General features: G+C 49.9%; 2 protein-coding genes across 2 annotated transcripts in view; one reads left to right on the forward strand and one right to left on the reverse strand.

The window, feature by feature from the left end:
* The window catches only part of CASKIN2 (CASK interacting protein 2), a 52,337-nt gene extending 45,528 nt beyond the window's left edge, over positions 1–6,809 (reverse strand). The window contains exon 1 of the mRNA XM_056506142.1: positions 6,499–6,809. The gene's annotated coding sequence lies outside the window, so the exon portion shown is untranslated. The remainder of the gene's footprint in view (positions 1–6,498) is intronic.
* LOC130260598 (melanin-concentrating hormone receptor 1-like) lies at positions 282–6,870 on the forward strand. Its single transcript, XM_056506154.1, has 2 exons — positions 282–498; positions 4,087–6,870. The coding sequence occupies exons 1-2, from the start codon at positions 441–443 to the stop codon at positions 5,133–5,135; spliced, it is 1,107 nt and encodes a 368-aa protein (XP_056362129.1). The 5' UTR covers positions 282–440; the 3' UTR covers positions 5,136–6,870.
* The last annotated feature ends 15,198 nt before the right edge of the window (positions 6,871–22,068 follow it).

The following is a 22,068-nucleotide window of genomic DNA, read 5'->3' on the forward strand; positions in this document are numbered from 1 at the left end:
CTTGACATCCTTCAGCCCCACTGGGGCTGTGCCTATGACTCGAGGATGAAAAGTGCATGTGTCTGTAAAGAGAAAAATACACACTGAAGGCAGTTCAGAGCTGTTTAAAAAGCAAAAATCTGATACTCCCGCTGGCGAGCGCAGGCTGGCCGTGCCCGGGAGGGCGCGGATCGCAGCATCCCTCGGGACGGGATGTGAGGGGCTCTGCCCAGCCCCTTCCCTCCCGGCGATGCTCGTGTGTCTGCCCGAGTCAGCTGCTCCCTGATGTCAGAACCTGCTCCGGGCTCGGCGGGGCGGCAGAACCCAGCGCAGCCGAGCCTCAGCCGCCGCTCGCCGCCTGTGCCAGGGCTCCTTGATCCCGGACCCCAGCCCGTCCCACCGCAGAGCCGCACAGGGAACTCGCCCGACTTCCTCCGAGCCGGGTCCCGGCACCAGCTGCCATGGCCCCCGGCAACTCTTCCCGCAACTTCTCGGCGCCGGAGCCTCGGAACGGCTCAGGTGAGCGGGGCTGGGGCTCAGCGGGGCTGCGGGTGATGGGGGGTTGAGGATGACGGGGGCTTGGGGATGATGGGGGTTTTACCAGGGACCCCCCGGACCCCGCCCGGGCTGCGCCGCCTTCAGCACCCGCGGCCGGACAGCGCCGGGCGGGCGGAGGGACCGGCCGAGCCCCGGGGGTGCGGGACCGTCCCGGGCCGGGCACAGCGCTGAGAGACAGCCCTGAGACACAGCCCGACCCTCCCGGGCACCGCAGAGCTCTGAGACACAGCTCTGAGACACAGCCCGACCCTCCCGTGCACCGCACAGCGCTCAAACACAGCCCGGCCCCAGTCGCTACCTGTTGGCTGCCAGGTCCCCGAGTCATAGGCACAGCCCCAGTGCGGCTGAAGGATGTTAAGGAAGCGAATTACCGACTGAAAACTGTTGCTTTAACCCTCTGACGCCTCTTAACTTCAATTCTAACCGGAGACACTTCACTTGTAATTAATTCTCCGCTGTTTTCTGCTATTCTGCTTCTTGCCACAGCTCATTTGCTTCCTAGCTCCAGAAATTAGCTCTGTTGCTAGCTCAGATTTTATTTGTTTTCTATTTGCCTTAAAAATACTAGGCAAGGACTCTTCTTTGGGTTTGGCCTGTCCTGGCCACTGGGAAGGGAGGAACCAGTGTGGCTAGACAGGGAGGGAAGCACAGAGAGATGAGACAGTGCTGGAGAGGGATGCAGAGATCCTCACCACTCTCCCTTTTTCTCCATACAACCCTGTTTTCAGATCAACAGGTTAGGGTCAGGCAAGACAGTTCTTAATGGTTCAGGTTCGTGAAATTCTCCAACAGAAGGTGGTTTATACATGGTCTTTGACTCTCTCTGCATCAGCACAGTGCTTTAGAAACCAAAAATGTGCCTTAGGTACTTCCTCCTGAAATGCAGTGAAAATGAAGTATCTTACACATCAGGGTATGGCTTAGAACGACAGCACCTTAGAGAAAAAGAAAAAAATTAGCCCAGCCCTCATTCAGTTCACATAGTGCAGCCCCCTTGGGACTTTTAAAAAAATCTATCAGGGCAGCCACAGACCTACAAATCAAGAGCAAATCAATGCCTGAAGTAGCTGCTTAAATACAAAATATATTCACTTGGATATGCTCAAAAGCAGCACTGAAAATTCAGATTCAATGATGTCTCAAGATGAAAGAGACTTTAGAAAAGACAGAACTTTTGAGAATTTGACAGATGTGCTCTTCTGACTCCAGCCTACAAAACACACATGAACTACAGCTTCAAATTAGTGCAGCTGATAATTCGTGCAAGTCCTGCTTGTACAGACACCATCAGCAGGACAGAGGCTACAGCAGTGCACAGACCACCTCTCACACAAAGCCTTGGGTGTGCACACATCCTGCTTTGAGGCTGGCTGAGCTCGTTCCAAATGGTGCAATCACCATGAGCACTATATTGATTATACAGCAGGAAAAGGGACATTTTGTCCCAATTTCCAGCTAACCATGTGGAATTTATGTTTCACTCACAATCCTTTCCCACCACACTCATAAAGCTTGTGGTTAAAAGAAAGGAGATCACATCTCATAACAGCTACAATCAGAACAGCAGGACCAGAATCATCATCTTCCAGTTTCTAGTCCACTCATCTTCCAGCATTCAGGAGGCTTGAGATATCTCTGGATGCTCAAGAGTGTCAGGTTCCAAGAGGGTGCTGATGGCTGTAGGTTACCTTCCAAAAATCACATAACAGGGGACATTTCCTTGCATTAATGGGTCACCAGGAGGAACAGGGACTAAAACCACCACAAATTGTCTGGACAAGGCTTTTTTGGTTTATCAGCCAAGCCTGGCTTCCACCTTCATGCCCCTGCTAGCTCTCCTGTGCCTCACTGGCTGCTCTCCAACACCTGCAGAGAGGTTTCCCAATAAAATGGTGCAGGAACTGCTTTATTGGGTTCTGGCATTGGCCTTGGATTTGTTCATGTCTAAGCTGGCTGCTTCCTAATGCCAGGAGGACTGAGCCAGTGGCAGATCATCATGGCCCAATTCTAAGAACAGTGAAATATGGCACACTCGTTTGCAGCCACAGGCCAGCAGTGTAGCCCCAGATATCTTGCCAATTCTGTCAAACTTTTCCTTCACACCAAAGTAAATGTGGAGAAGTTTGTGCTCAAGAATTCCAGGGTCAAAGTCAGCAAATACCCCTTCAGCAGACAGACACTGCTTTGGCAAAGACTACACCTGTAAGTATCTGTTATTTCACTTAATCTCTTTTTCAAGATTTCCCTAGGTTCTTTTGGAGGAGGCTTCCCCACTCCTGCTGATAAGGACATGGAACAGTTCAGTGACTGAAAGCATTTCCAATTAACAGCACATTGAATCATCTGTGATTCAATGAAAGGCAGCCTAGACTGAGGGGCTGTCACACACAGTCCTTGTAACAGCCACATAAATAACTCACACAAAATCATTTCCTAGAAAAAAAACCAACCAGGTCCCATAGGAGAGGAGTAATGAGATGAAATGAGATTTGCCTCAGCTAAGAAGGGCTATTTTAGACTTCAGCACACAGGAACCCTGCAGAACAGAGAACATCACCATCCCTGCCTTCAACACCAACTCCTGTGCCCAAGAGCTTGTGGCTTCAAAATGTGATTTTACACCCAGGTGAGGCACAAGGTCAATGTGAATTTGATTATATTTGGGGTCCCACCCCAAAGAGCAAGAGTCAAGCATTGGTGTGGATAAGCTCTGTGTTATCAGGCAAGAATTTTGCCTTGGAAATCCACTCACATCCAGAACTCAAAGACAACAGTTTTAAGCTGTTCTTCTCCTAGGACAATCCCTGTTGAAGGGCCTCTCTAAAACACACTCCCAGTCCTTGTCTGGCCACACACTTGGATTTCTTTGTAGGCAAGAAACTAGAGAAAGGGAGAGAGGCAGGGAAGGAAGGCAGAAAGGAGAATGTTCTCTGGCCTAACCTTGATAAGAGGACAGGGACACTGCCAGGGGACAGTCCCAGATTTCACAATACAGACAAGCATGAGCCTTGCATGGTCAATGAATTCTGTTTCATACCATACAATAGATAAACTACCCAACAGATGAACTGAAGCTTTCTGACAGCAGCTTGAGCATTGACTTTATCCAGATTTTGGCACCCACAGAAATGCTTTACTTCTTCAAAGTGTGAAGCACAAGCTGCCTCACCCACTCCCCTCAAAAACAGCTAAAAACAGTTCACTCCATGGAATAAAAGTTACTCTCAACTCTCTCAGGTGCTGGTGAATGCCAGCCAGAGGTTAGCCCCTCAAAAAAGGGCTGGGGAGTTGCAGAGCAGGACAGAAGCACATCAGGAGAGCTGAGGAAAGATGCCTGCACATAGCCAGGGTTGGGTGGCATGCTGCAGGTACTGAGAGAGGGAAGTGCCAAATCCACAGCTAAGCCTCTCCAGGTGCTGGAAAAGGTATTAAAAATCATCCCAATCTATGTCTTTAATGGGGATGGGTCAGGGCAGGACAAGGCAAGCACACCAAGTGGTAAAGAGGTTGTCTCTGGGTTGCACTCACTGCTTTGGTTTGTTTTGGCAGTACCAGAGAAGCCAGTACCACACACCAATGTGATAATGCCCAGTCTCTTCAGCATCATCTGCTTCCTGGGCATCATGGGGAACCTCATTGTGATCTACACTATCGTCAAGAAGAAGAAGCTGAGATGCAAACAGACCGTGCCCGACATTTTCATCTTCAACCTCTCCATCGTGGACCTCCTCTTCCTCCTGGGCATGCCCTTCCTCATCCACCAGCTCTTGGGCAACGGCTCGTGGTACTTTGGAGCTCCCCTGTGCACCATCATCACGGCCCTGGACACAAACAGCCAGATCACCAGCACCAACATCCTCACCGTGATGACGCTGGACCGGTACCTGGCCACGGTGCACCCGCTGAGATCCACGTCCGTGCGCACGCCGTGCGTGGCCGCCCTGGCCGTGGGCCTGGTGTGGCTGCTGTCCTTCCTCACCATCATCCCCGTGTGGATGTACGCCGGCCTCATGCCCCTGGAGGACGGCACCGTGCGCTGTGCCCTGCTGCTGCCCAACCCAGAGACTGACATCTACTGGTTCACCCTCTACCAGTTCATGCTGGCCTTCGCCGTGCCCCTGCTCATCATCTGTGTGGTTTATTTCAAGATCCTGCAGCACATGGCCACCACCGTGGTCCCGCTGCCCCAGAGGAGCCTCCGGGTGCGCACCAAGAAGGTCACCCGCATGGCAGTGGCCATCTGCTCCGCCTTCTTCATCTGCTGGGCTCCCTTCTACATCCTGCAGCTGGTTCACCTGGGCATCGACACCCCATCCGTGGCCTTCTTCTACGCCTACAACGTTGCCATCAGCTTGGGCTATGCCAACAGCTGCCTCAACCCCTTTCTGTACATCGCCCTCAGCGAGACCTTCAAGCGCCAGTTCCTGGTGGCCATTCGCCCTGCCAAGGAGCCCTGTGGCAACAGCAGCTCTGCCAACAACAACAGCATGACAGAGGCCAGCGTGTGCCTGAAGCTGGCGCCAGAATCCACCCAGCAGACTCAGTTCCTGGAGGACTTTTCCCCACGCTCGCTGCCGGTGACGGTGGCTGTTCACTAGAGCACAGAAAGCTCTGGATCTGTGAGCTGATGGAGGAGCAGCAGCTTCAGGCAGGTCTTGGAGGTGCCTGTGCATTACAAACTTCCACCTCCAAAGTGCAGGTGCCTCTCTTTCCCATTTCTCTGCTCCTGCACTGCTCCCAGCCTGTGAGATGCTATGTGCTGCCGCTGTTCATCCTGCACAGGAGGAGACTCCGCCACCACTGGGCCCCCAAAGAGGATCAGTGGAATAGAGAAAAATGTCAGAAAGAGGATTTCCAGGGGGAAAACTTCTATCAACACTGCCCAACCTTTCCTCACCTCTTGGCCCGACCAGGGTTTCTAAGCAGCTTGTCAACATAGAGCTTCTTCATTCAGAACTTGAACCTTGAACCACAATGCCATCTATTTACTTTTTTTAATAAGTAATCTGCAGAGTTTGCTGGCTGTGCTGATATCCTAGAAGCACACAGCACAGAGATCCTGGGGACAGAAATCTCACCCAGACCTGTTGCTTGGCCTTTCAGTCCAGCCCTATCTGCCTCCAGTGGGCTGTATTGTTTAGCAACCAAAACGTTTCAAGAACTGGCTCATTTTGATGCCAATCTGAAATATTTCAAGCAAAATCAGACACATAATAATCACACTGCTTCAAGGGACTGCAAAGAATTTTCAAAACTACTGCTGCTAATGCCAGCTTTGTGGTTTTTCATGGCAATGAGCAGATTTTCACAGTGCTAGTTCTTCATGCTGCTCTTGTGCCTCACAGTCTGCAGGGCCATTGGGGAACCCCTGGCAGAGGGTTTTAAGCAGAACTAAAAATCACAATGTGCAGAGATCTGCAGAGCGAGAAGCCGTGAAAAAGCAGCTCAGGGGAAGCAGAGTTGCTTATGCAGCTTCCTCAAAAATAACAAATGCTTTACACAAAGTTAAAAGAGGGAAAATTAAATGTCTGTGTGTTGCATATGCGGCTTTAACAGTCGGAGGTTAGGAAGTAACTCTGCTCATTATAAAGCAGAAAAAAGACAGCAAAGATCAGCTCAAAGCAGGGATTACACCAACAGCCTGTGCTGGGCTCCACAGGGACCACGCAGGCTTTGTTCAACACTTTGTCAGACACCGAGGGACTGGTTACTGTAGATGGATTTAATTTAAAGAATTAAAAACATCAAACAGTCCAAAGGAATTTGTCATACCACACTCATGGTTTCACGCCACCAGCCACCCACGATATGCCCAGAACAGAATTTCACCTTTACTCAGCTCCAAAGCACAAGTGTATCACCTGCACAGGATGTCCTAAAGCACCCACATCACACTTGTAAGCACATTTAAACCAACACTTCAGACTACACCCTGTAGAGAGCACCCAGCCATTCGCTCACCTCCAGCCATCAAAGCAGTCAGGTGTGCAGCACCAGCACCTTTGACACCATCAGATGCAGCATGTTGCTTTCTGAGTCACTGAACAAACCTCAGGACAGGGTCTCTCTGTATTTTCTTCCAGGCTCTGTCACAACCAGCACATCCAGGCTGAGAGTGTCTTGTGGATTTTTCGCCTGCGTTTCCCCAGCCGACAAAGCCAGACACCTGCAGGACGTTCAAGCTTTATGGCTCGAAAGTCTTTGCTCTGTTTTAACTGCCAGGAATTTTCACCTGCTGTTTTTCATGGAGCTGCTTTGCTCTTTGGTCAGTACTCTCCCTGAAGGGCTCGGATGATGGAGCGAAGGTCGAGGAGGATGTGTGCTGTGCCAGCCAGACTTGCCCTCGGGACAAGGGAAGCTATTGTGTCACCTTTCTCCCATTAGGCAGGGAAGGGAAGAACTGGCACATTTTCTGGGAAAGGAGGTGGTAATGACTGGGTGGGTGTTTCTTCCTCTAGTGCCAGCCATAAGGAAAGTATGAGAAGTGAAAACAGACTGAGTTATCAGGGCTCTCCGGAGAGCAGAACGTTGGAGATATTATCTTGCTTACACAGTAAAGGTGTTTATGGTTGAACAAGTCTGTTCCCATCTGAAGTGAGTGGATCTGACCCGTGTGGCCAAGCCATGTGCTAAAAACCACAGGGGCAAGTGGCTAACCAAGAAGGGAGGCCACCCCAGCACCAAGTGCAGCACTTGGGGTTTTATGGGGCAGACCTTTCCCAGATCTCAGCACACCAGTCCAACACTGACCACAACACGGGCACCTTCCCAGCTTGAAGTCCTGCAGATCTCATCGGTGTGAGGTGGAAAGCCATACTGGAGAGCCTGGTCCCAACACCATGGACAAGGTTTCCATTTAGCCAATGTCCCAGGAGAAGCATGTGCCCCTTCCCACCACCCTGCAAAGGCTCATGATTTCCATTCCCTCATGTTTCCTAGTCCAAATGTTTAAATACTGGCTGTTGGGTCCTTCCCTTTCCCTATACATCCATAAAAGTGTGACAAATACTCCTTGGGAAGACAAGGATGTGGACCCCTGTGTATGTATTGAGAGGCTGGGAAGAGAGGCAAAGGCAGGAAGCAAACTAGCAAAAAACACAGCCAGCATAAAACTCTTGTCAGCTTCCCAAAATCACCCCAAAGCACGGGGCAAGATGAACAAAAGCCTTAGGAGCAAAGCTACTGATCAAATGCCTTCAGAGGTGTCACCCTACCTAGATGATAAGGAAAGGCCTTCCAGGGCTAAAAGTCTCTGTGCACCTTGGTTCGACCTCCTCCAAACATCCTGTCCCTTTTCCAACTTTTTCAGAGCTGGCTTTATTCAGTCAGAGAGTTCCATTGACATTCTGGTTTGTGTTCAACTTCACCTCTTTGTCTCCCTGCTCTTTGTATTTATTATGTGATCTCCTGTCTCAGTGCCTTGGTTACCAAGGGCAGAGCCTGAATAGAGGGAATTGCAAAGTAGGGAAGGGCACAGCTACTGTGCAGGGATGGAGAGCTCAGAGTGCTGAGGGCTGCCCCAGAGGTGCTGTGAGAAGGGCTCAGAGATAAGGCAGCTCATTTCCCAGCAGTCCTGCTTCCCATACACACCCCATTTTCTATCTTGAGAGAAATCAAAGTGAAATCCAGCTGAAAAACCAGGGAGAAAACACCCCCAAAACCAAAGGGTGAAAGAAAAACTATTCAGTCTGGTTCTTCAGATGAACAGCTTACTATGCTTGAGGAGACAAATTTCCTCTGCTCATTTTGCCAGCACTCATCCCATGTTTTTGTGGGCTGCCTTGTCAGACAGCAGGGTGACAGATGGGTTCACTCTCCAGCCCCTCCTCTTCCCCTCATTGTCCTCAGAGGTGCAAGTGAAGCCACATGTCACAGCTCTGCTCTTGATAAAGTCCCACAAAAGGGCAGATGGCTCAGTTACTTTTACTCTTCCGTTCCCTGCTGGTGCCAAAGTGATCCTTGGCTGCTCGTGGCAGGACTCAGTGCCTGGCTCACCCTTCAGTCACCTCTGTTCCATCTCCACCTCCCAGAAAAGCAAACTCCTGCCTCCCCCCAGTCACAGCTCTGCCATGGGGCCCTTCCCTGACACCCTCCCCTGGACCCTTCTCCACCTGAATTCTGCACAGCTGAGCCTGCCCAGGAGAGGATTTCAGCCGTGATGGAGCACACGATGGAGGCTGCAGGGTGGGGAGGAGGGAAAGGTGGGGTGACTCACTGGCCCCTGAGACACAGCCAGAGCCTGACTAATCCTGTTTCCTCAGCCCTCCTGGGCTGCTAATTGAACACATCTCATTCACCAGACTCACCGGTGGGAGAGCAGCCACGTGGCAGGTACGGATTTGTTCCCAGCCCACTCGCTTCTCCTAAATCCTCCTGCCAGATGCAGGGACCACACAGCAGTGCCCTTCCCTGCTCACCTCCCATCAGCAAAGCAGCACAGCCAAACCCCCACAGCCTTTCCACAGCCCCATCCCCACTGTGGGGCTGGGGAGGGGCAGCAGAAAGGAAACAACCACAGGAGAGAAGTAAAGGGGGGAGGATGTCTCATCTACAGCTCCCATCTGCCAGTGAAAGGCTCCTCCAGCTCACAGGAGAGCTCCAGGCTCCAGAATCTGCATCCACAGGGCAGCATTTGAACAGGGAACTCACTGCACCACTGGGGGAAAAAATCTGCTAAGAGATGTAGACCACAATTGCAGAACAGCATGGGAGAGGATCCAGCTCTGTCACTATCCATATCCCCTTCGGGAAACAGCTCCTGTGGTCATATAGGACACAATAATTGTTCCTCTCACACCTTTCTACCAGCTGGGCTATGGAAAGCACCACTCCTGCAGTCCCAGTCTGGCTCAGGGAGAGCAGCAGCACTGGTTCCTCCCAAAGGGTAGAGCTGGGCTTCAACAACTGCAGAGCCACCCTTGAGAATGGTGGTGCACAGAGTGGGGCTTCCAGAGGCACTCCAGGAGTGCTGGGGACAAGCACATCAGCAAAGCCACCAGGGTGTCACTCAGTACCTCCCACCATCTCCAAGCACTGCTGCAGCCAGGTCCAGGCTCCCTGGCCCAGTCCTTGCAGGAAGCTCTCCCTCCTCTGCTCCTCCAAAGCCAAGGCTCTGCACCAGCCTCAGCCTCCCCTCAACAGCAGCACAAACAACCCTGGAGGCCCAAGGCAGGGCCACACAGGGCCAGGCCTTTGGAAATGGGAGCCAGGTTCTGCCCCTCACAGCAGGGCTGAGCTGACACCACAGCAGTGAGGGGGTTTAGCACATCAGGGATCAGATCCTACCCCAGGTACCAACTCTATCATCATCCAGCACTGCATTGCAATAGGGCCTGCAGGGTCTGGATCCACAGAAATGCATTTGGGACAATGATTTTTCCAAGCATCAGTTAAACCAAAACTGGAGTGAGTCCCTGTTTAAGCCTTTAAACCTTATTCCCTCCACTTAAAACTGAATTAACAGATGAGTCAGCCCTTCCCTTCAACCTATGCTCTTGTGTCCCCTGCAGGTTTCCACTCACAGACTAGGCAGCTTGAGAGTCAGTGACATCATTTTAATTATTCTGGTGTTCAATTACTATTCAGTTGCCTTTGCTAAGTCTGGAGGAGCTCTTACAATTATCTTCCTGCACAGGTGCTGTAAGCACAGCAACTTGGAAACACCAGGCTGCTGTTCCCTCTCCAGCAGACACTTCAGGGGAGAGAGCAGAGCTCTGCTCAGCAGCCACAGCAAGGAAAACTCCTGCCTCATCCTGGAGCATGATGTCTCACACCCACATCCCCCTCCAGGCTCCAATCCTCCACCCCCTTCACCCAGGCAGCTTGAACACAAAAAGCCAAATTCTAACATTTTCATGCACATTTTGGCACAGAGTAACAGTGCTGACTGATCTCTTCAATCTTCCCTGCATCTGTTTTCCTCCCCACTGCCTGTATCATCACCCTTGGTCATGGATCTTGTTTAAAGATATCTCACTCCCTGATATTTGATGAAAACTCTCCAACTTTTTCCAGATGACACAGCCAGGTCCCAACTCTTGTCCCCTTGCTGCTGTCAGTGCTATCCCAGATCCCTCCTGGGTAGGATTTACCAGTCAGACCCAGTTTGAGTGACACAGCCCTTTTCCAGCTCATCATCAAGGTGAGGAAGGAGCAGACTGAAGGAACTGTGGAATTTGCTTAAAACTTGATTTCCTCAGAAGTTTTCCCATTCCTCTTTAAAGAAGGGATTAAACACTCCTGGAAAACACAGCTGGCAGACCCAGGTACCCCAGCCCCTCCCTGGCTGCTGGAATCTGTTTTCTGTGAGCAATCCTGTGTGTCAGCTTGTGTCACCTTGTCCTGTTCTCATCTGGAGCAACACTCACTGCTGGGCCATCTCCCCCAGCCCATGGGATGTATCTGAGAGCTTTGCAGCTTTAGAAATAAGCATATTTTAAAGAATTAGGACCCTGAGGTGATTTGGGGAGGTTAGAGGAATGGAGTTGTGTGCTGTCTTTGACATGCCAAGCTCAGCTGCTCTGCCTGCTCCCTGGTGCTGCAGCTCCTCAGCAGCTTTGGTGTCACTGGTGGCTTTGTCTTTCCTTGAGCCACCCACTGCTCCCTCCTGGTTTCCTTCCCTCTACTAGCAGTTGCTTTTCTCAGCAGTACTGTGGATTTTATCTGAGACAACAGCCCACACTTTAGAAGAATGAAATGATCCTCATTATTCTCCTGTCTCCAGCCCTCATCTGAGGTTTTGGTCATAAATACTTGTAAAACATCTGAAATTTTTAGAATCAGGAACTAGAGGACAGCAACATGTCAGCTTTCCTTCTCAGCAGCTCATTTTGGTGGTGAAATCAGAGCCCTGAGATGTCAAACTCCACTCTTAGGCAGCCAGAAGAAGCTTTTGGCATGACTCAAACCTTGTTTGGCTTGGCTTTTCTCTAATCCTGTGTCATTAAGGAAGCAGTGGTGAGTGAGAGGAGGCTCTGGATTTCCATGGGGCCAATGGGTCTGAGGCTGCCTGTGCCCCTGGCTCATTTCTTGTGCCACTGTGGCCTGGGCAGTGCTGCCACTGCATGCAGGGTGCCATCCCAATCTGGAACAGGTACCCACACCTTGGCAGGGCTGGTTTGGTCCCAGAGCATGTTCAAGGCAGGTTTCCTGGTGAACTGCTGTTGAGGGTGAGTTTGGAGATAAAATAAAGTGTGTTTAGGCCTTTGTGATGTTCTCCTGACAGATAACTCAGCTCAGCCTCTTCTTCCTGTTGCCTTCAGAGCACCAGAACTGGCAGGAGCAAAGGCAGGACCTGGGTGTACCCAGCACAGCCTTTCCCAGCTGCACACAGAGCTGGGCTGCTCCTCTTCCCACTGAAGCCAGGAGTAATTAGCTGTGCTGTGGCAATATAATGAACAGTGGGCTGGATTTGCTGGGTAAAGCCTCCCTCAGCACACAGGAGACATATTAATTAGCCTGATTGGGCCACTACACAATTCAGGGTTGATGGGGAGATGCTGGAATGTTGTTTTCTTTTTTTTCCTTTTACCCTGGGTCCTGAGAGTGTCAGGAAAAGAGGGGGGAGGTTTCATTAAAATCCTCCCAAGAAAGACACATGATTTATTTCTCACAGAACAATCAATGTTTCCCATGCTGCAGAAAGGCTAAATATTAATTACAGCAAATGAGCCCCTTCTCATTGAGCTGCCAGTGTTTGTTCTTAGACCTGAGCCCCAGGACTGACTGGGGGCTGTGGCTGGCACAGCCTGGCAGGAAATGTTCTGGTGCTTTCTTCAGTGGCAGCAGTTGGCTGAGGAAAAATATCTGGATCTGAATGAAAGCAAAGGACTTGTTCTCACTCTGGGAGGTGACATTTTACTCTTTTCTTTTTCTTCTCCAATAGTTTCTGTGTTGATAACATGACAGATGTAAGAGTCCAGAGCCCTTGAAGGTCCAAGCTGAAATCCTAGTTAGAGCCTAGGTGCTTGCAATGAGTTGACCTTTAAGAAAAACAAAAGTGTGAGGGAGCTAAGTCCCCAAACTGTTTTGTGCAAGTTGAAATTCAAGTTTTAATTCATGAGCAGAGGGGAAGGAGGACAGGGAGCCCTGATGTGAACAGTCTGCTCCTTTCATAATCTAGTTCAATTTTATTGTGGGAGGGACCTGGCTTCTGGTGAAGCTGCACCTCCAAGAGAAAAGCTCCTAAGGGATTAAGTCAATAAGAACTTTTAAAAACTCTCATCAGTGATAACTGTTTCCATCCCTCTGCTTATCCCTATTGAGAGTGGAAATAGAGAAAATAGGGAAATAGTCAAAAGAAGTGAGCAGCACCTTTGGGAGGATTGTTCTGAGCTCCAGAAGGAGCAATGGGCACTGGACACTCAGACAATTTCAGCACTGAGGGAAGGGCAGCCAAAGGGAAACAATCTTCTTGTTCTTCATGAAGGAAAAAATGGATTTGGTTTCTTCTTTTTAAATATACCACCTCCAGAAGTTAGCTCCTGCTACTTTGTCTTAGGGAAGAAAATTAAAAAAACTTCACAGTCAATTCCAAGCCCTCCAAGCAAACTCTGAGAATAGAATTATTGAGCTGTTTAAAACCAGAGGCAAGTTTTACCAAAGTCTATTGCACTCTGATTGCTTTGTTAGTGGCTCTGTCAGGACAGTTGATTTTGGCTGTCTGTAATTCTCCAGTCCAGCAGGCACAGGGGTTCCACCCAGGCATTCCCTGGCCATGCTGTTGCCACAACACCCCACACAGCAAAGTGACCCCAACAAAAACACAACCATCTAGCACAGGAATGGAACACCCTTCCTGAGCCTCTAGGAGTTTCTGCTCTGCACATTTTCATTTCCTCCCTGACAGACAAAAAAAAAATCACTTTAACTGGTCAGAGTGAAGCTGGTGCTTCGAGTATCTCTGCTGAGATATTGCAGAAATTGGGTGCCTGAGCTGAATGAACACTTCCTTTTCTGTTCTGGACTCTGGAAAGGCCCCTACCCTCATACACATCTACCTACAAGCAGTTGCCAGCCTTTTTTGGGCTGAAGCTGAAAGGGACATCTGCATCCCCTGAGTGTGCACTGAGGGCTGGCACACCTGGCTGTGCCTCCAGCTCCCCCCAGGTTTGTTTCCATAACCATTTCAGGGTCAAGCAGGGATATTATTTCAGCAAAGCTTCCTTTTCTTCTGGGGAATTATTATTGATGTTTCTATGGTTCCCATCTTCAGCACTGCAGTGTGCAAATTGGGGGAATTTTCCAATTGCACACCCATAGCACAAAGGGACTCTGGCTCTCCATATAAAACATGCCTTGTTTTTATTTAACATATTTGTGTGGAGAGACAAGTTCTCTTTGTGCTATACAGTCCTCAAATCATCAGCACTTAAAACACACCAGTCAATAAACCTTTTTTAATTTGAAAGCTGAATGAATTTCCGCTGAACAAATGACTTGTACAGCTTTTTGCCCCTATTGCAACATTAGTTTAAAAAATCAACTCCTACATTTGATTTTCTGTGAAGTCAGAAACAGATTTCAGCCTCTTCTGGTGTACAGTAACAGATCCAGAATGGAACAAATCAATACCTTTTGAATGGATTTGCCTGCAGCTGTGTTCACACCTTTATTTACTTCCTCCAAAATTCTAGGTTTATTTACTTTGCTTGGATAAGCTGAAGCCTGGGCTTATTATTCTAGGTGTGAAGGTAAGAACTGCTCCTGCTGTTCATGCACAGTTGGGTCAATATAAGAGAAGGATTAAACATGATGTTTTATTATGAGCACAACTGTGCACACACAGAGCCATCACACGCTGGCACAGAGTATTTAACAAACCTGAAATGCATGTGAAACTACTCTAAATGCAGTGATTATTCAGATAGTCACAGAGAGGGTGTCCACACAGGGGAGGCAGATCTGAATAGCTACACCACAATTACAGCCCTACCATCTCTCTGGATAATTTCCTAGCAGACATGCCAGTCTCCCCCAGCACACAGCACAGCCTTAGAGCCAGAGATCCATAAGCCAATTTACATGGAAAATTAGGAGGTGTCAGAAGAGGCAGAACTAGACAGGTCTCAAGGATATTAATTCCTGCTGCCTTAGCCTTGAGCTTTCAACATATCATTAATTTGAGATGGTTGATGTGCTGTGGTCGGTGCTGTGAAAAGAGGGAACACTTCACTCATGCTGTGCTTGTGCTGGGTGAAGACAAAACCAGCTCCAGGAGCAGCCTGTATGTGCAGGTCAAGGCACTTCCAGCCCAGGCACAGTGAGACCCTTGGTCCTACAGGGATCAGTGCCAGCTCCCAGAGCTTATCCAGCACCACAGACTCCACTGCAGCACAAAGAGACAACAAACCACACCAAGATACTTCCACAAAGAGCTGCTCATCTCAAAGCTTAGCCAGCACCACCCTCTCCTTATTTTTGCTCCCTCTCAGGCTCCCTGAGCAAGGCTGGAGGCACCCAGGGCTGGGATAACTTTTCTCTGGCACACACCTCCCTCTCTCTCCCAGCACTGTCAATCTGATGCAGAGTGGTGTAGAGCACACCCAGCACCACCCCAGTTTAGTTCACTGTCTTTGAATTTATGATACATCTGCAAGCAATTTGCTCTGGGACAATGAAGTCCCAATTAATTTGCAGCTGGGTGCAGTTACAGCAATAACAAAGTGGGTAAGGGATGCAAACAAGTAGTGCCTGCACAGAGCATATTAACCATCCTTTCAGGCAGAGCAGCACACAGCGAGCCCATGGCTGCACCACTGAGTCATTACAGGAGAGAACAGAGCTCCCTTTGGATGCTGCTATCAATTTTTAGCTCTTCTCAGAAGCTGGGGTTCACACAGAGCCAGGGCAGCAAAGGGCTGTTTGTTGGATTTACCAAACACAGCTGTGAGATGCTGGGGTTTGGTCACACTGGTTCTCACACCTCCAGCCCACAGCTGAAGTGTTCCCCAGCCTGTGACACCCTCTGAGCATCCACACACTCAGCTCTTCTTCCCTGGCTGGGAAGGGCTGTGCAAGCTCACCCCAGTGCCCCCACCCTGCCCAAGAAGCACATTTGCTGGTTTTAATACAGACACTCGAGCTTTGTTTTTTCCCTCCTCTCCTTTTCCTGAACAGCAAAGGCTGGGAGCCCAGAGGATGATTATAACTTATTGGTGTGTCAGACACAGCAATTCCCACCCTGGATCCCCTGACCTGGCATTTTGGGCATGATTACAGTACCAATACATGACTTGTTCCAGTTAATGCTTGCAGTGCTGCAAACCCCAAGGATGCAGGAACAGCAGCCTTGGCACCAACTACAACCCAGTAACACAGGCAGCATCCTTCCTGCTCCACAGGGCAGGAAATCAGCCTTCCAGGGGCTGCAAGGATAAATGTCAGCAGGTTCCCAGCTCTCCATATCCCTGGAGGGTGCCTGTGAGGTCCCTCTCCTGTGACCCTACAGCCACCAGTCCTTTTGGGCTCTTTTCCTGGACTCCTGGTGCTGGTGTGAAGGGATTTTAACCCTCTGGCAACTTGACTCTGCCATAACAGGTTCAGCATTGGTGGGGTATGTGCTGGCCATGACAAATCTCTCCCCAGGATCTCATATAATTTCCTCCACCTTGGGAGAGAAGCTGCCTCTGAAGAACAAGGCAGCAGCAGCTAAAAATCAAAGCAGACAGCCAGAGCAGGACTGGAGCACACAGCCACACTGCTGCTGGAGGCAGTGCTGCTCCAGTGCCTTCACACAGAATTCACACCCACCTTGTTAATGAGACCTTTTGAGACAGGCCATGAAATTGCATTAAATTAAACACCAAGACAGACTACCACAGCAGAGGCTCTTTCTCCCATGAGCCTGAATGCATTTTAACTCAAAATTAAGAGGACAGGTGAGGGGAAATGTTGTATTTTCCCATTAGCATTTCTCCACTTCTCAGAAGAAACAGCAAGCAACAGCTCCAGAAATTAATTTCTCTTGTGAGTTAAAGTAGGGGAGGAGAGCAGCCTGGCAGTGCTGCTGGAGACCACTGGAGGAGGGAGATGCCCCAGCAGCTATTTCAGCCTTCCAGCTGAAATAAAGACCCTTCCCAGCTGTACCTCCTCACCCAATTTTTACCTTGCAAGAAGGCAGCAAGCTCTGATCTCTCTGTAGACACCCCAAGCCCCAGCCTGCCAAACCAGCTGTCCCTGCAGCAAGGCACTTCATCCTCCCAAATCTCTACTTCAACCTGCAGCTTTTTCAAGAGACTTAAATTCACTTAAAGGCACAATTAAAGCTCAACCTTTCATGTTCTTTATCCTTAAAGAGCTGCAAAACTGGAAAGTCGTTCACAGCTGAGCAAGACCAGGTCATCCTGCATTAAAGATTGGGCAACAGAGTTGCATTTGTGTAGTGGTTAAAGCTAAATGTTAATTAGCAGATGCTGAACCCAACCCAGGCCAGTCCCTAGCTGGCTGAGCAGCCACACAAGGAGGATATTGGACATTTTTCAGCAGCACCTGCTGAGACCTCTGCGGAAGGACAACCAAATGATTTAAAATAATTTAAATTTAAAATTTATTTAAAATTATTATTCAATCCAGCCCTCTCCCCACGCTCCAAATGGGGGGAAACGCTTCCCTGCAGGCAGCAGCTCGTGACTCAGGTGTGAGTCAGCAGCCACCCAGCACATGGAGCAGCATTGATGCAGGGTCACAGCCCCCAGCTCCTCCATCCAGCCACCCCTGGCCCACAGGGACAGAGCTATTGTTAGTGCAGCCAGGGTTTTCTAAACAAGAAATGGCCTTTCCCCTGGTTTACTGGCCATGGCTGCAGAGGAGCTGGTGGAGTCACTACCCCTGGGTGTGTTTAAAAAAAGCCTGGATGTGGCACTTGGTGCCGTGGGCTAGTTGAGGTGTTAGGGCATGGGCTGGACTCGATGACCTTGAAGGTCTCTTCCAACCTGGTGATTCTGTGAATTCTGTGAGAGCTGCTGCCTTAAGCAGTGCTGAGGAGCAGGAGCAAGATCAGAGTCCAGAGGGATGAATCAGGCAGAGCAGTGAGGCTTGGGGGAGCTTTGGCAGAGCTTTGGGGATGCCTTTGCTGCTGAGGCCAGCCCAGGCCCTTGTGCTGCATCCTCCAGCAGGAACCTGCTCTGGCTGCTCTCCTGCTCATTTTAACTATTCACATCGAGCTGGAGATTCCCACCTCTGCCTAGGGAGAGCTCAAGTGGCAAAAAGCAAACCCAAGAAGTTTTGGCTAAGGAAAAAGCCAGAAGTGCTGTTCCCAGCAGCTGGGCAGGCAGGCAGTGGCTCAGGACCCCTCTGGGGGTCACAGTGGCTCTGTCACCACGGACTGGTGACTCTCCAGTGATGTGGGACAGTTCTGGAGGTGTTCCCTCCCTGGCACTGTGGTGGACAAACTGTTCCCAGACTGGCAGGCAAAATGATCCAGTTTTCCAAGCACACTGGAGGATGAAGGCAGTGAAGCACTGCCAGCACTGGGTAACAGGATCCATTATCCTATTAGGCAAGCTGCATCCTAGGGAAGTCACAGCACTGTTTCACTTGGACAGGATGGGGGGAAAATGGGCTCATCCAAAGCAAAGACTCCTGGGCTCACTTGGCAAGATTTAATTCACTACATTGCCCTCCAGAAACTGATACTAACTAAACCCTGTCAGTCACACAGTAAACAATTCCAGCTTTGTCGGTCGATCAAGAGCAGTTTTGTGAGCAGATGACATGTGAGATGGAGTATGTCTTAGTTATTTTCACTAAGTGCAAGATATCATTTGGCTTCCAGGCCAAAAGCATTTTTATTTCAAAAGGCAGATAAGCAGCTTCCAGAGTTCATTACTCTCATGAGCTTTTCTTTCAGGAAACAGCCTATTCAAGGTGGAAAAGAAATTCCTTGTATGAGACAGGGAGAAGCCATTCAAGGGTCTGCTCATTTTAAATTGAGGCACTTCAGAAGGCAGCAACCACTTCCAGAGCACCTCAACATCTCTGTAAATTGGGAAACTTTTATTTTAAGGATACTTAATGGTCTGCAAAGAGCTAACTAGCTTGTTCACATCCAGCCTGGGAGGACTTATTCCATTCCATTCCTGCAACAGAATAATTCCACTTTCTGTACAGAAAAAAAAAAAAAAAAATCAGCCTCCAATCACACACAGACAACAAAGCAAGTTTCCCAAACCTTGTCCCACCACACCAGGAGCCTGACTCAGAGTCCCTTGCACCCCAGGGAGCCATGTCCTCACCACAGAGCAGGAGCTTTGGGCTCACAGTCATCCTTGCCCAGGTCACAGCAGCTCACCTGGCTCAGGAAAACCTGTTGACCCATGGACACACACTGGGACCCAGCCCAGCTGAACTCCAGTGTCTCTGTTGTTTGGAATTAAATCTGCTCTTCCAGCAACGTTACAGGCAGAGCTTGTGATTTCCATAAGGACAAGTCCAAGAGAAGGGATCAGATGGAATGAGGCAGCAGACAGGGATGCCACTGCCATCTCCTCCCAGAAACCCAAGAAGCCTCTCCCATGCCTCTAGGAGGGAAAGCAGCTCCTTGGTTTGGATCCTGGCCCCTCCAGAGCTGTCAGGGCTCACACACAGCCAGAAAAGGGTCATTGTCCTGACAGGCACATTTGCAATCACATGGACCCAAAGCCCAGCACTCCCCTGAGCACAGGCTGGAACAAACATCAGGGCAGAGCTACACAATACCTTCAGAAAAACTAATCAGCAAATCTCTTTGCTTTAATCATGTGCACCGGAGGCCAGAGCAGCACCGAGGCATCTCATTAAAACTGACCTATCTGCCCTGGAAAATCCATCTCATCCCTCGAGCGCGGGCGGCGCAGGGACGGACACGAAGGGAACAGGGACCTGTCCCTGCTCTGTCCCTGCCACTCCATTACAGGAGACCTCAGCCTCATCTGCACACAGCCAGCCTCAAAGAGAACAAAGTACTGAAATGAACAGCTTTTATTTCTGAAGAGAAGATGAATTCCTACTTGTTTTCAGGATTGCAATTTTCTCCCCACGCTGCTGAGGATGCGAACAAACGAGCAGGGAATGAAAGGGATTAATGAATGGATGAAGGGGTGGGAGAAGGGGGGACACCCACAGTGGGGAGAACCAGCATGGCCAGTGCTCAGCACCTCAGACACCCCTGGGACCCCCTGCTCAAACGTGGATGGATTCACAATCTCCTCTGAAAGCATTCACTTCAGGGGAAATCAAACAAAAGGAAAGATAGGAAGGGTCTAAAGTTCAGATCAACCGCACATGGCATAGGAAGGGCTGTTTTTACAGAAACTCTGAATTTCCAGCTGCTGACACCACTCAGTTCCCAGCAGCTTTTGTCCTTTTTAAATGATGGACTCACCCACGTGACAGTAGCTTCCTCCCCAAGCCTTAAAAGATGCAGAAAACCAAAAAGGCTTTTGGTATTTACTGAGGAATTCACACCAAGCATTGCTCATTTGAGACCTATTGACTCTCCCAGCTGGATCACAGAGATGCAGCCCTGTGGAAGCTGCAAAACAAGGAAAAATTAAATCTTCTTTTCCCCTTATTCTCAAGCTATTTTAAGTCAAGTCCAGCATCAGGGGATTAGAGGCAAAGTTTGGGATTAGGATTAGTTTTTAGCCTGGTGCATGAGAGCTGCTCTGCTTCACATGGCAAGTTGGTTTCTGGTGCTGATGGCTCCCAACAAATTGAATGAACTCACCCTTTGCTCTCAGTGCTCCAAGATTAATCTTTACTTTGGCTTCCCAGTGCTTGGGGATGATGTGACACATGAAAGCCACCATGGTTTGTTGTGGTGGGAGAAGTGACACTGCCTTCTTAATCCAAAGAGCTGGCATTTACCCATCCTGCTGCTGTAATGTATGGCTTAATTTAAAGGCAGGCTCAATTTGCAGATTAATTATTATAGCCTGTGACTGGTTGAGCTTGTGATAAAACACCCGGGTGAGAAATTGCACAGCAATTACCTGATTGTACATTGAGCATGTAAATGTTGGTAAAGAGCTGTCACCTAATGGAGACTGATGTTGGGGAACTGCAGGCTGCAGCCAGCAGAAGAAAGTCACAGTGCAAAGCAGGTCAGGGGAGTGGGTGGCAACAAAACCAGAGGCCAAAATGCTTAAAAACATTCAAATCAGCCTTCAGGAACAACAGGCAAAACCAATGCAGGATTTTCAGGGACTGGCAAATTATGGTGGAAGCTGCTGGGATTTCTGTCAGGCAGTGCTGGGACAGCAGATCTGGGAGATGAGCCAGTGGTCAGGAGAGCCCCTGCTCGTGAGAATCAGCATGGACAGGTCTCCAGGTGACTGACCCTCAAACCACAGGGAGAAGGTCACAGCACATGAAGCTCTCTGCCTGCCATAAGCCTGATTTCAGGAGCATCTCTTCTCACCCCGTCCTGCCAAGCTATTCCCCTCTGACAGCTCTTCCCCTGCTGCATCCTTTGGATCAGATCTCATTGCCCTGCTGATCCCAGGGTGTCCCTGGGACCTTGGGGTGCACAAGCAGGAGATTCCCCAGCTGAGTCCCAGCCCTGGCAGGGAGCAGCTGGGCTCTCCAGGAGCACTGACACTGCTCCCCTCACCAGGGAAGGTCCGAACCAGCCTCCTGCCACCACAGGGGCTGCCCCAGGTGGCTCCTTTCTGATAGAGGCAGAGCAGTAACAGGTGAGTTTGTGTAATTCTCACAAACCCATGGGGAAACTCCCCTTTGCTTTTGGGAGTTTCACTGCCCAGCAGTGCCAGGCTTTGGTTCTGTTTGGGAACCGCCCTTCAGAGGAACCAGATTTTCAGCTTAATTATTAAAGTCCAAAGCTGTGAGGCACCTAAGGCTAGAAATGGCTTTAGAATAGCAAGCCCAAATGTCTTATCTTTCCTAAGACAAGAGAAACCAGAAAGAAGGCAAGTTTAGAAGTTATTTTTTCACTGTAGAAGGGCTCAAGCCTTGGAGAGCACTTTGTCACCCTCAGGGCTCACCTGTGGGATGTCCAGGTGATCTCTCCCCCTCCACAGCACCAGCACTCCCACCCAGGACACTTCCTTGGCAGCCCAAGGACTCCCTGTCAGCACAGCACTGCTGGCACAGGCAGCCCAAGAGGCAGAGGGAGGGAAATCATATCCTTGGACATGATCCCAAAATGGGCTGAGGAGGGGTGGCACCATCCTGCAGAGCTGAAGGAAGCTGGGGGACAGCAGAGCACCTCAGCCCATCAGTGTTAACAGCTCTCACAGACTCCCAGGTGAGACTCAATTTGCCAAAGTATCTGGGATTTATTACCAGGATCAAAGCATTGGATGGAATCTGTGAGCACTACAGCACTGTGAGCACTCACCCAGGGCTGGAGTGAAGACAAGTGGCCAAACCAGGCTGCACTTGCATCCAGGATCTTGATTAGAGGCAGCAGATGTGGATCCTTCCCTAATTCACAGCCCCCTCCTTCACTGCCAGCTGCCCTCAGAGTTGCTCAGCAACACAAGGGCTGATCTGGCCAATTCACCCAGAGTGAGCTCCCAGGAGGAGATGCTC

The sequence above is a fragment of the Oenanthe melanoleuca genome, chromosome 18 (assembly GCF_029582105.1).
Source record: "Oenanthe melanoleuca isolate GR-GAL-2019-014 chromosome 18, OMel1.0, whole genome shotgun sequence".
NCBI lineage: Eukaryota > Metazoa > Chordata > Aves > Passeriformes > Muscicapidae > Oenanthe > Oenanthe melanoleuca.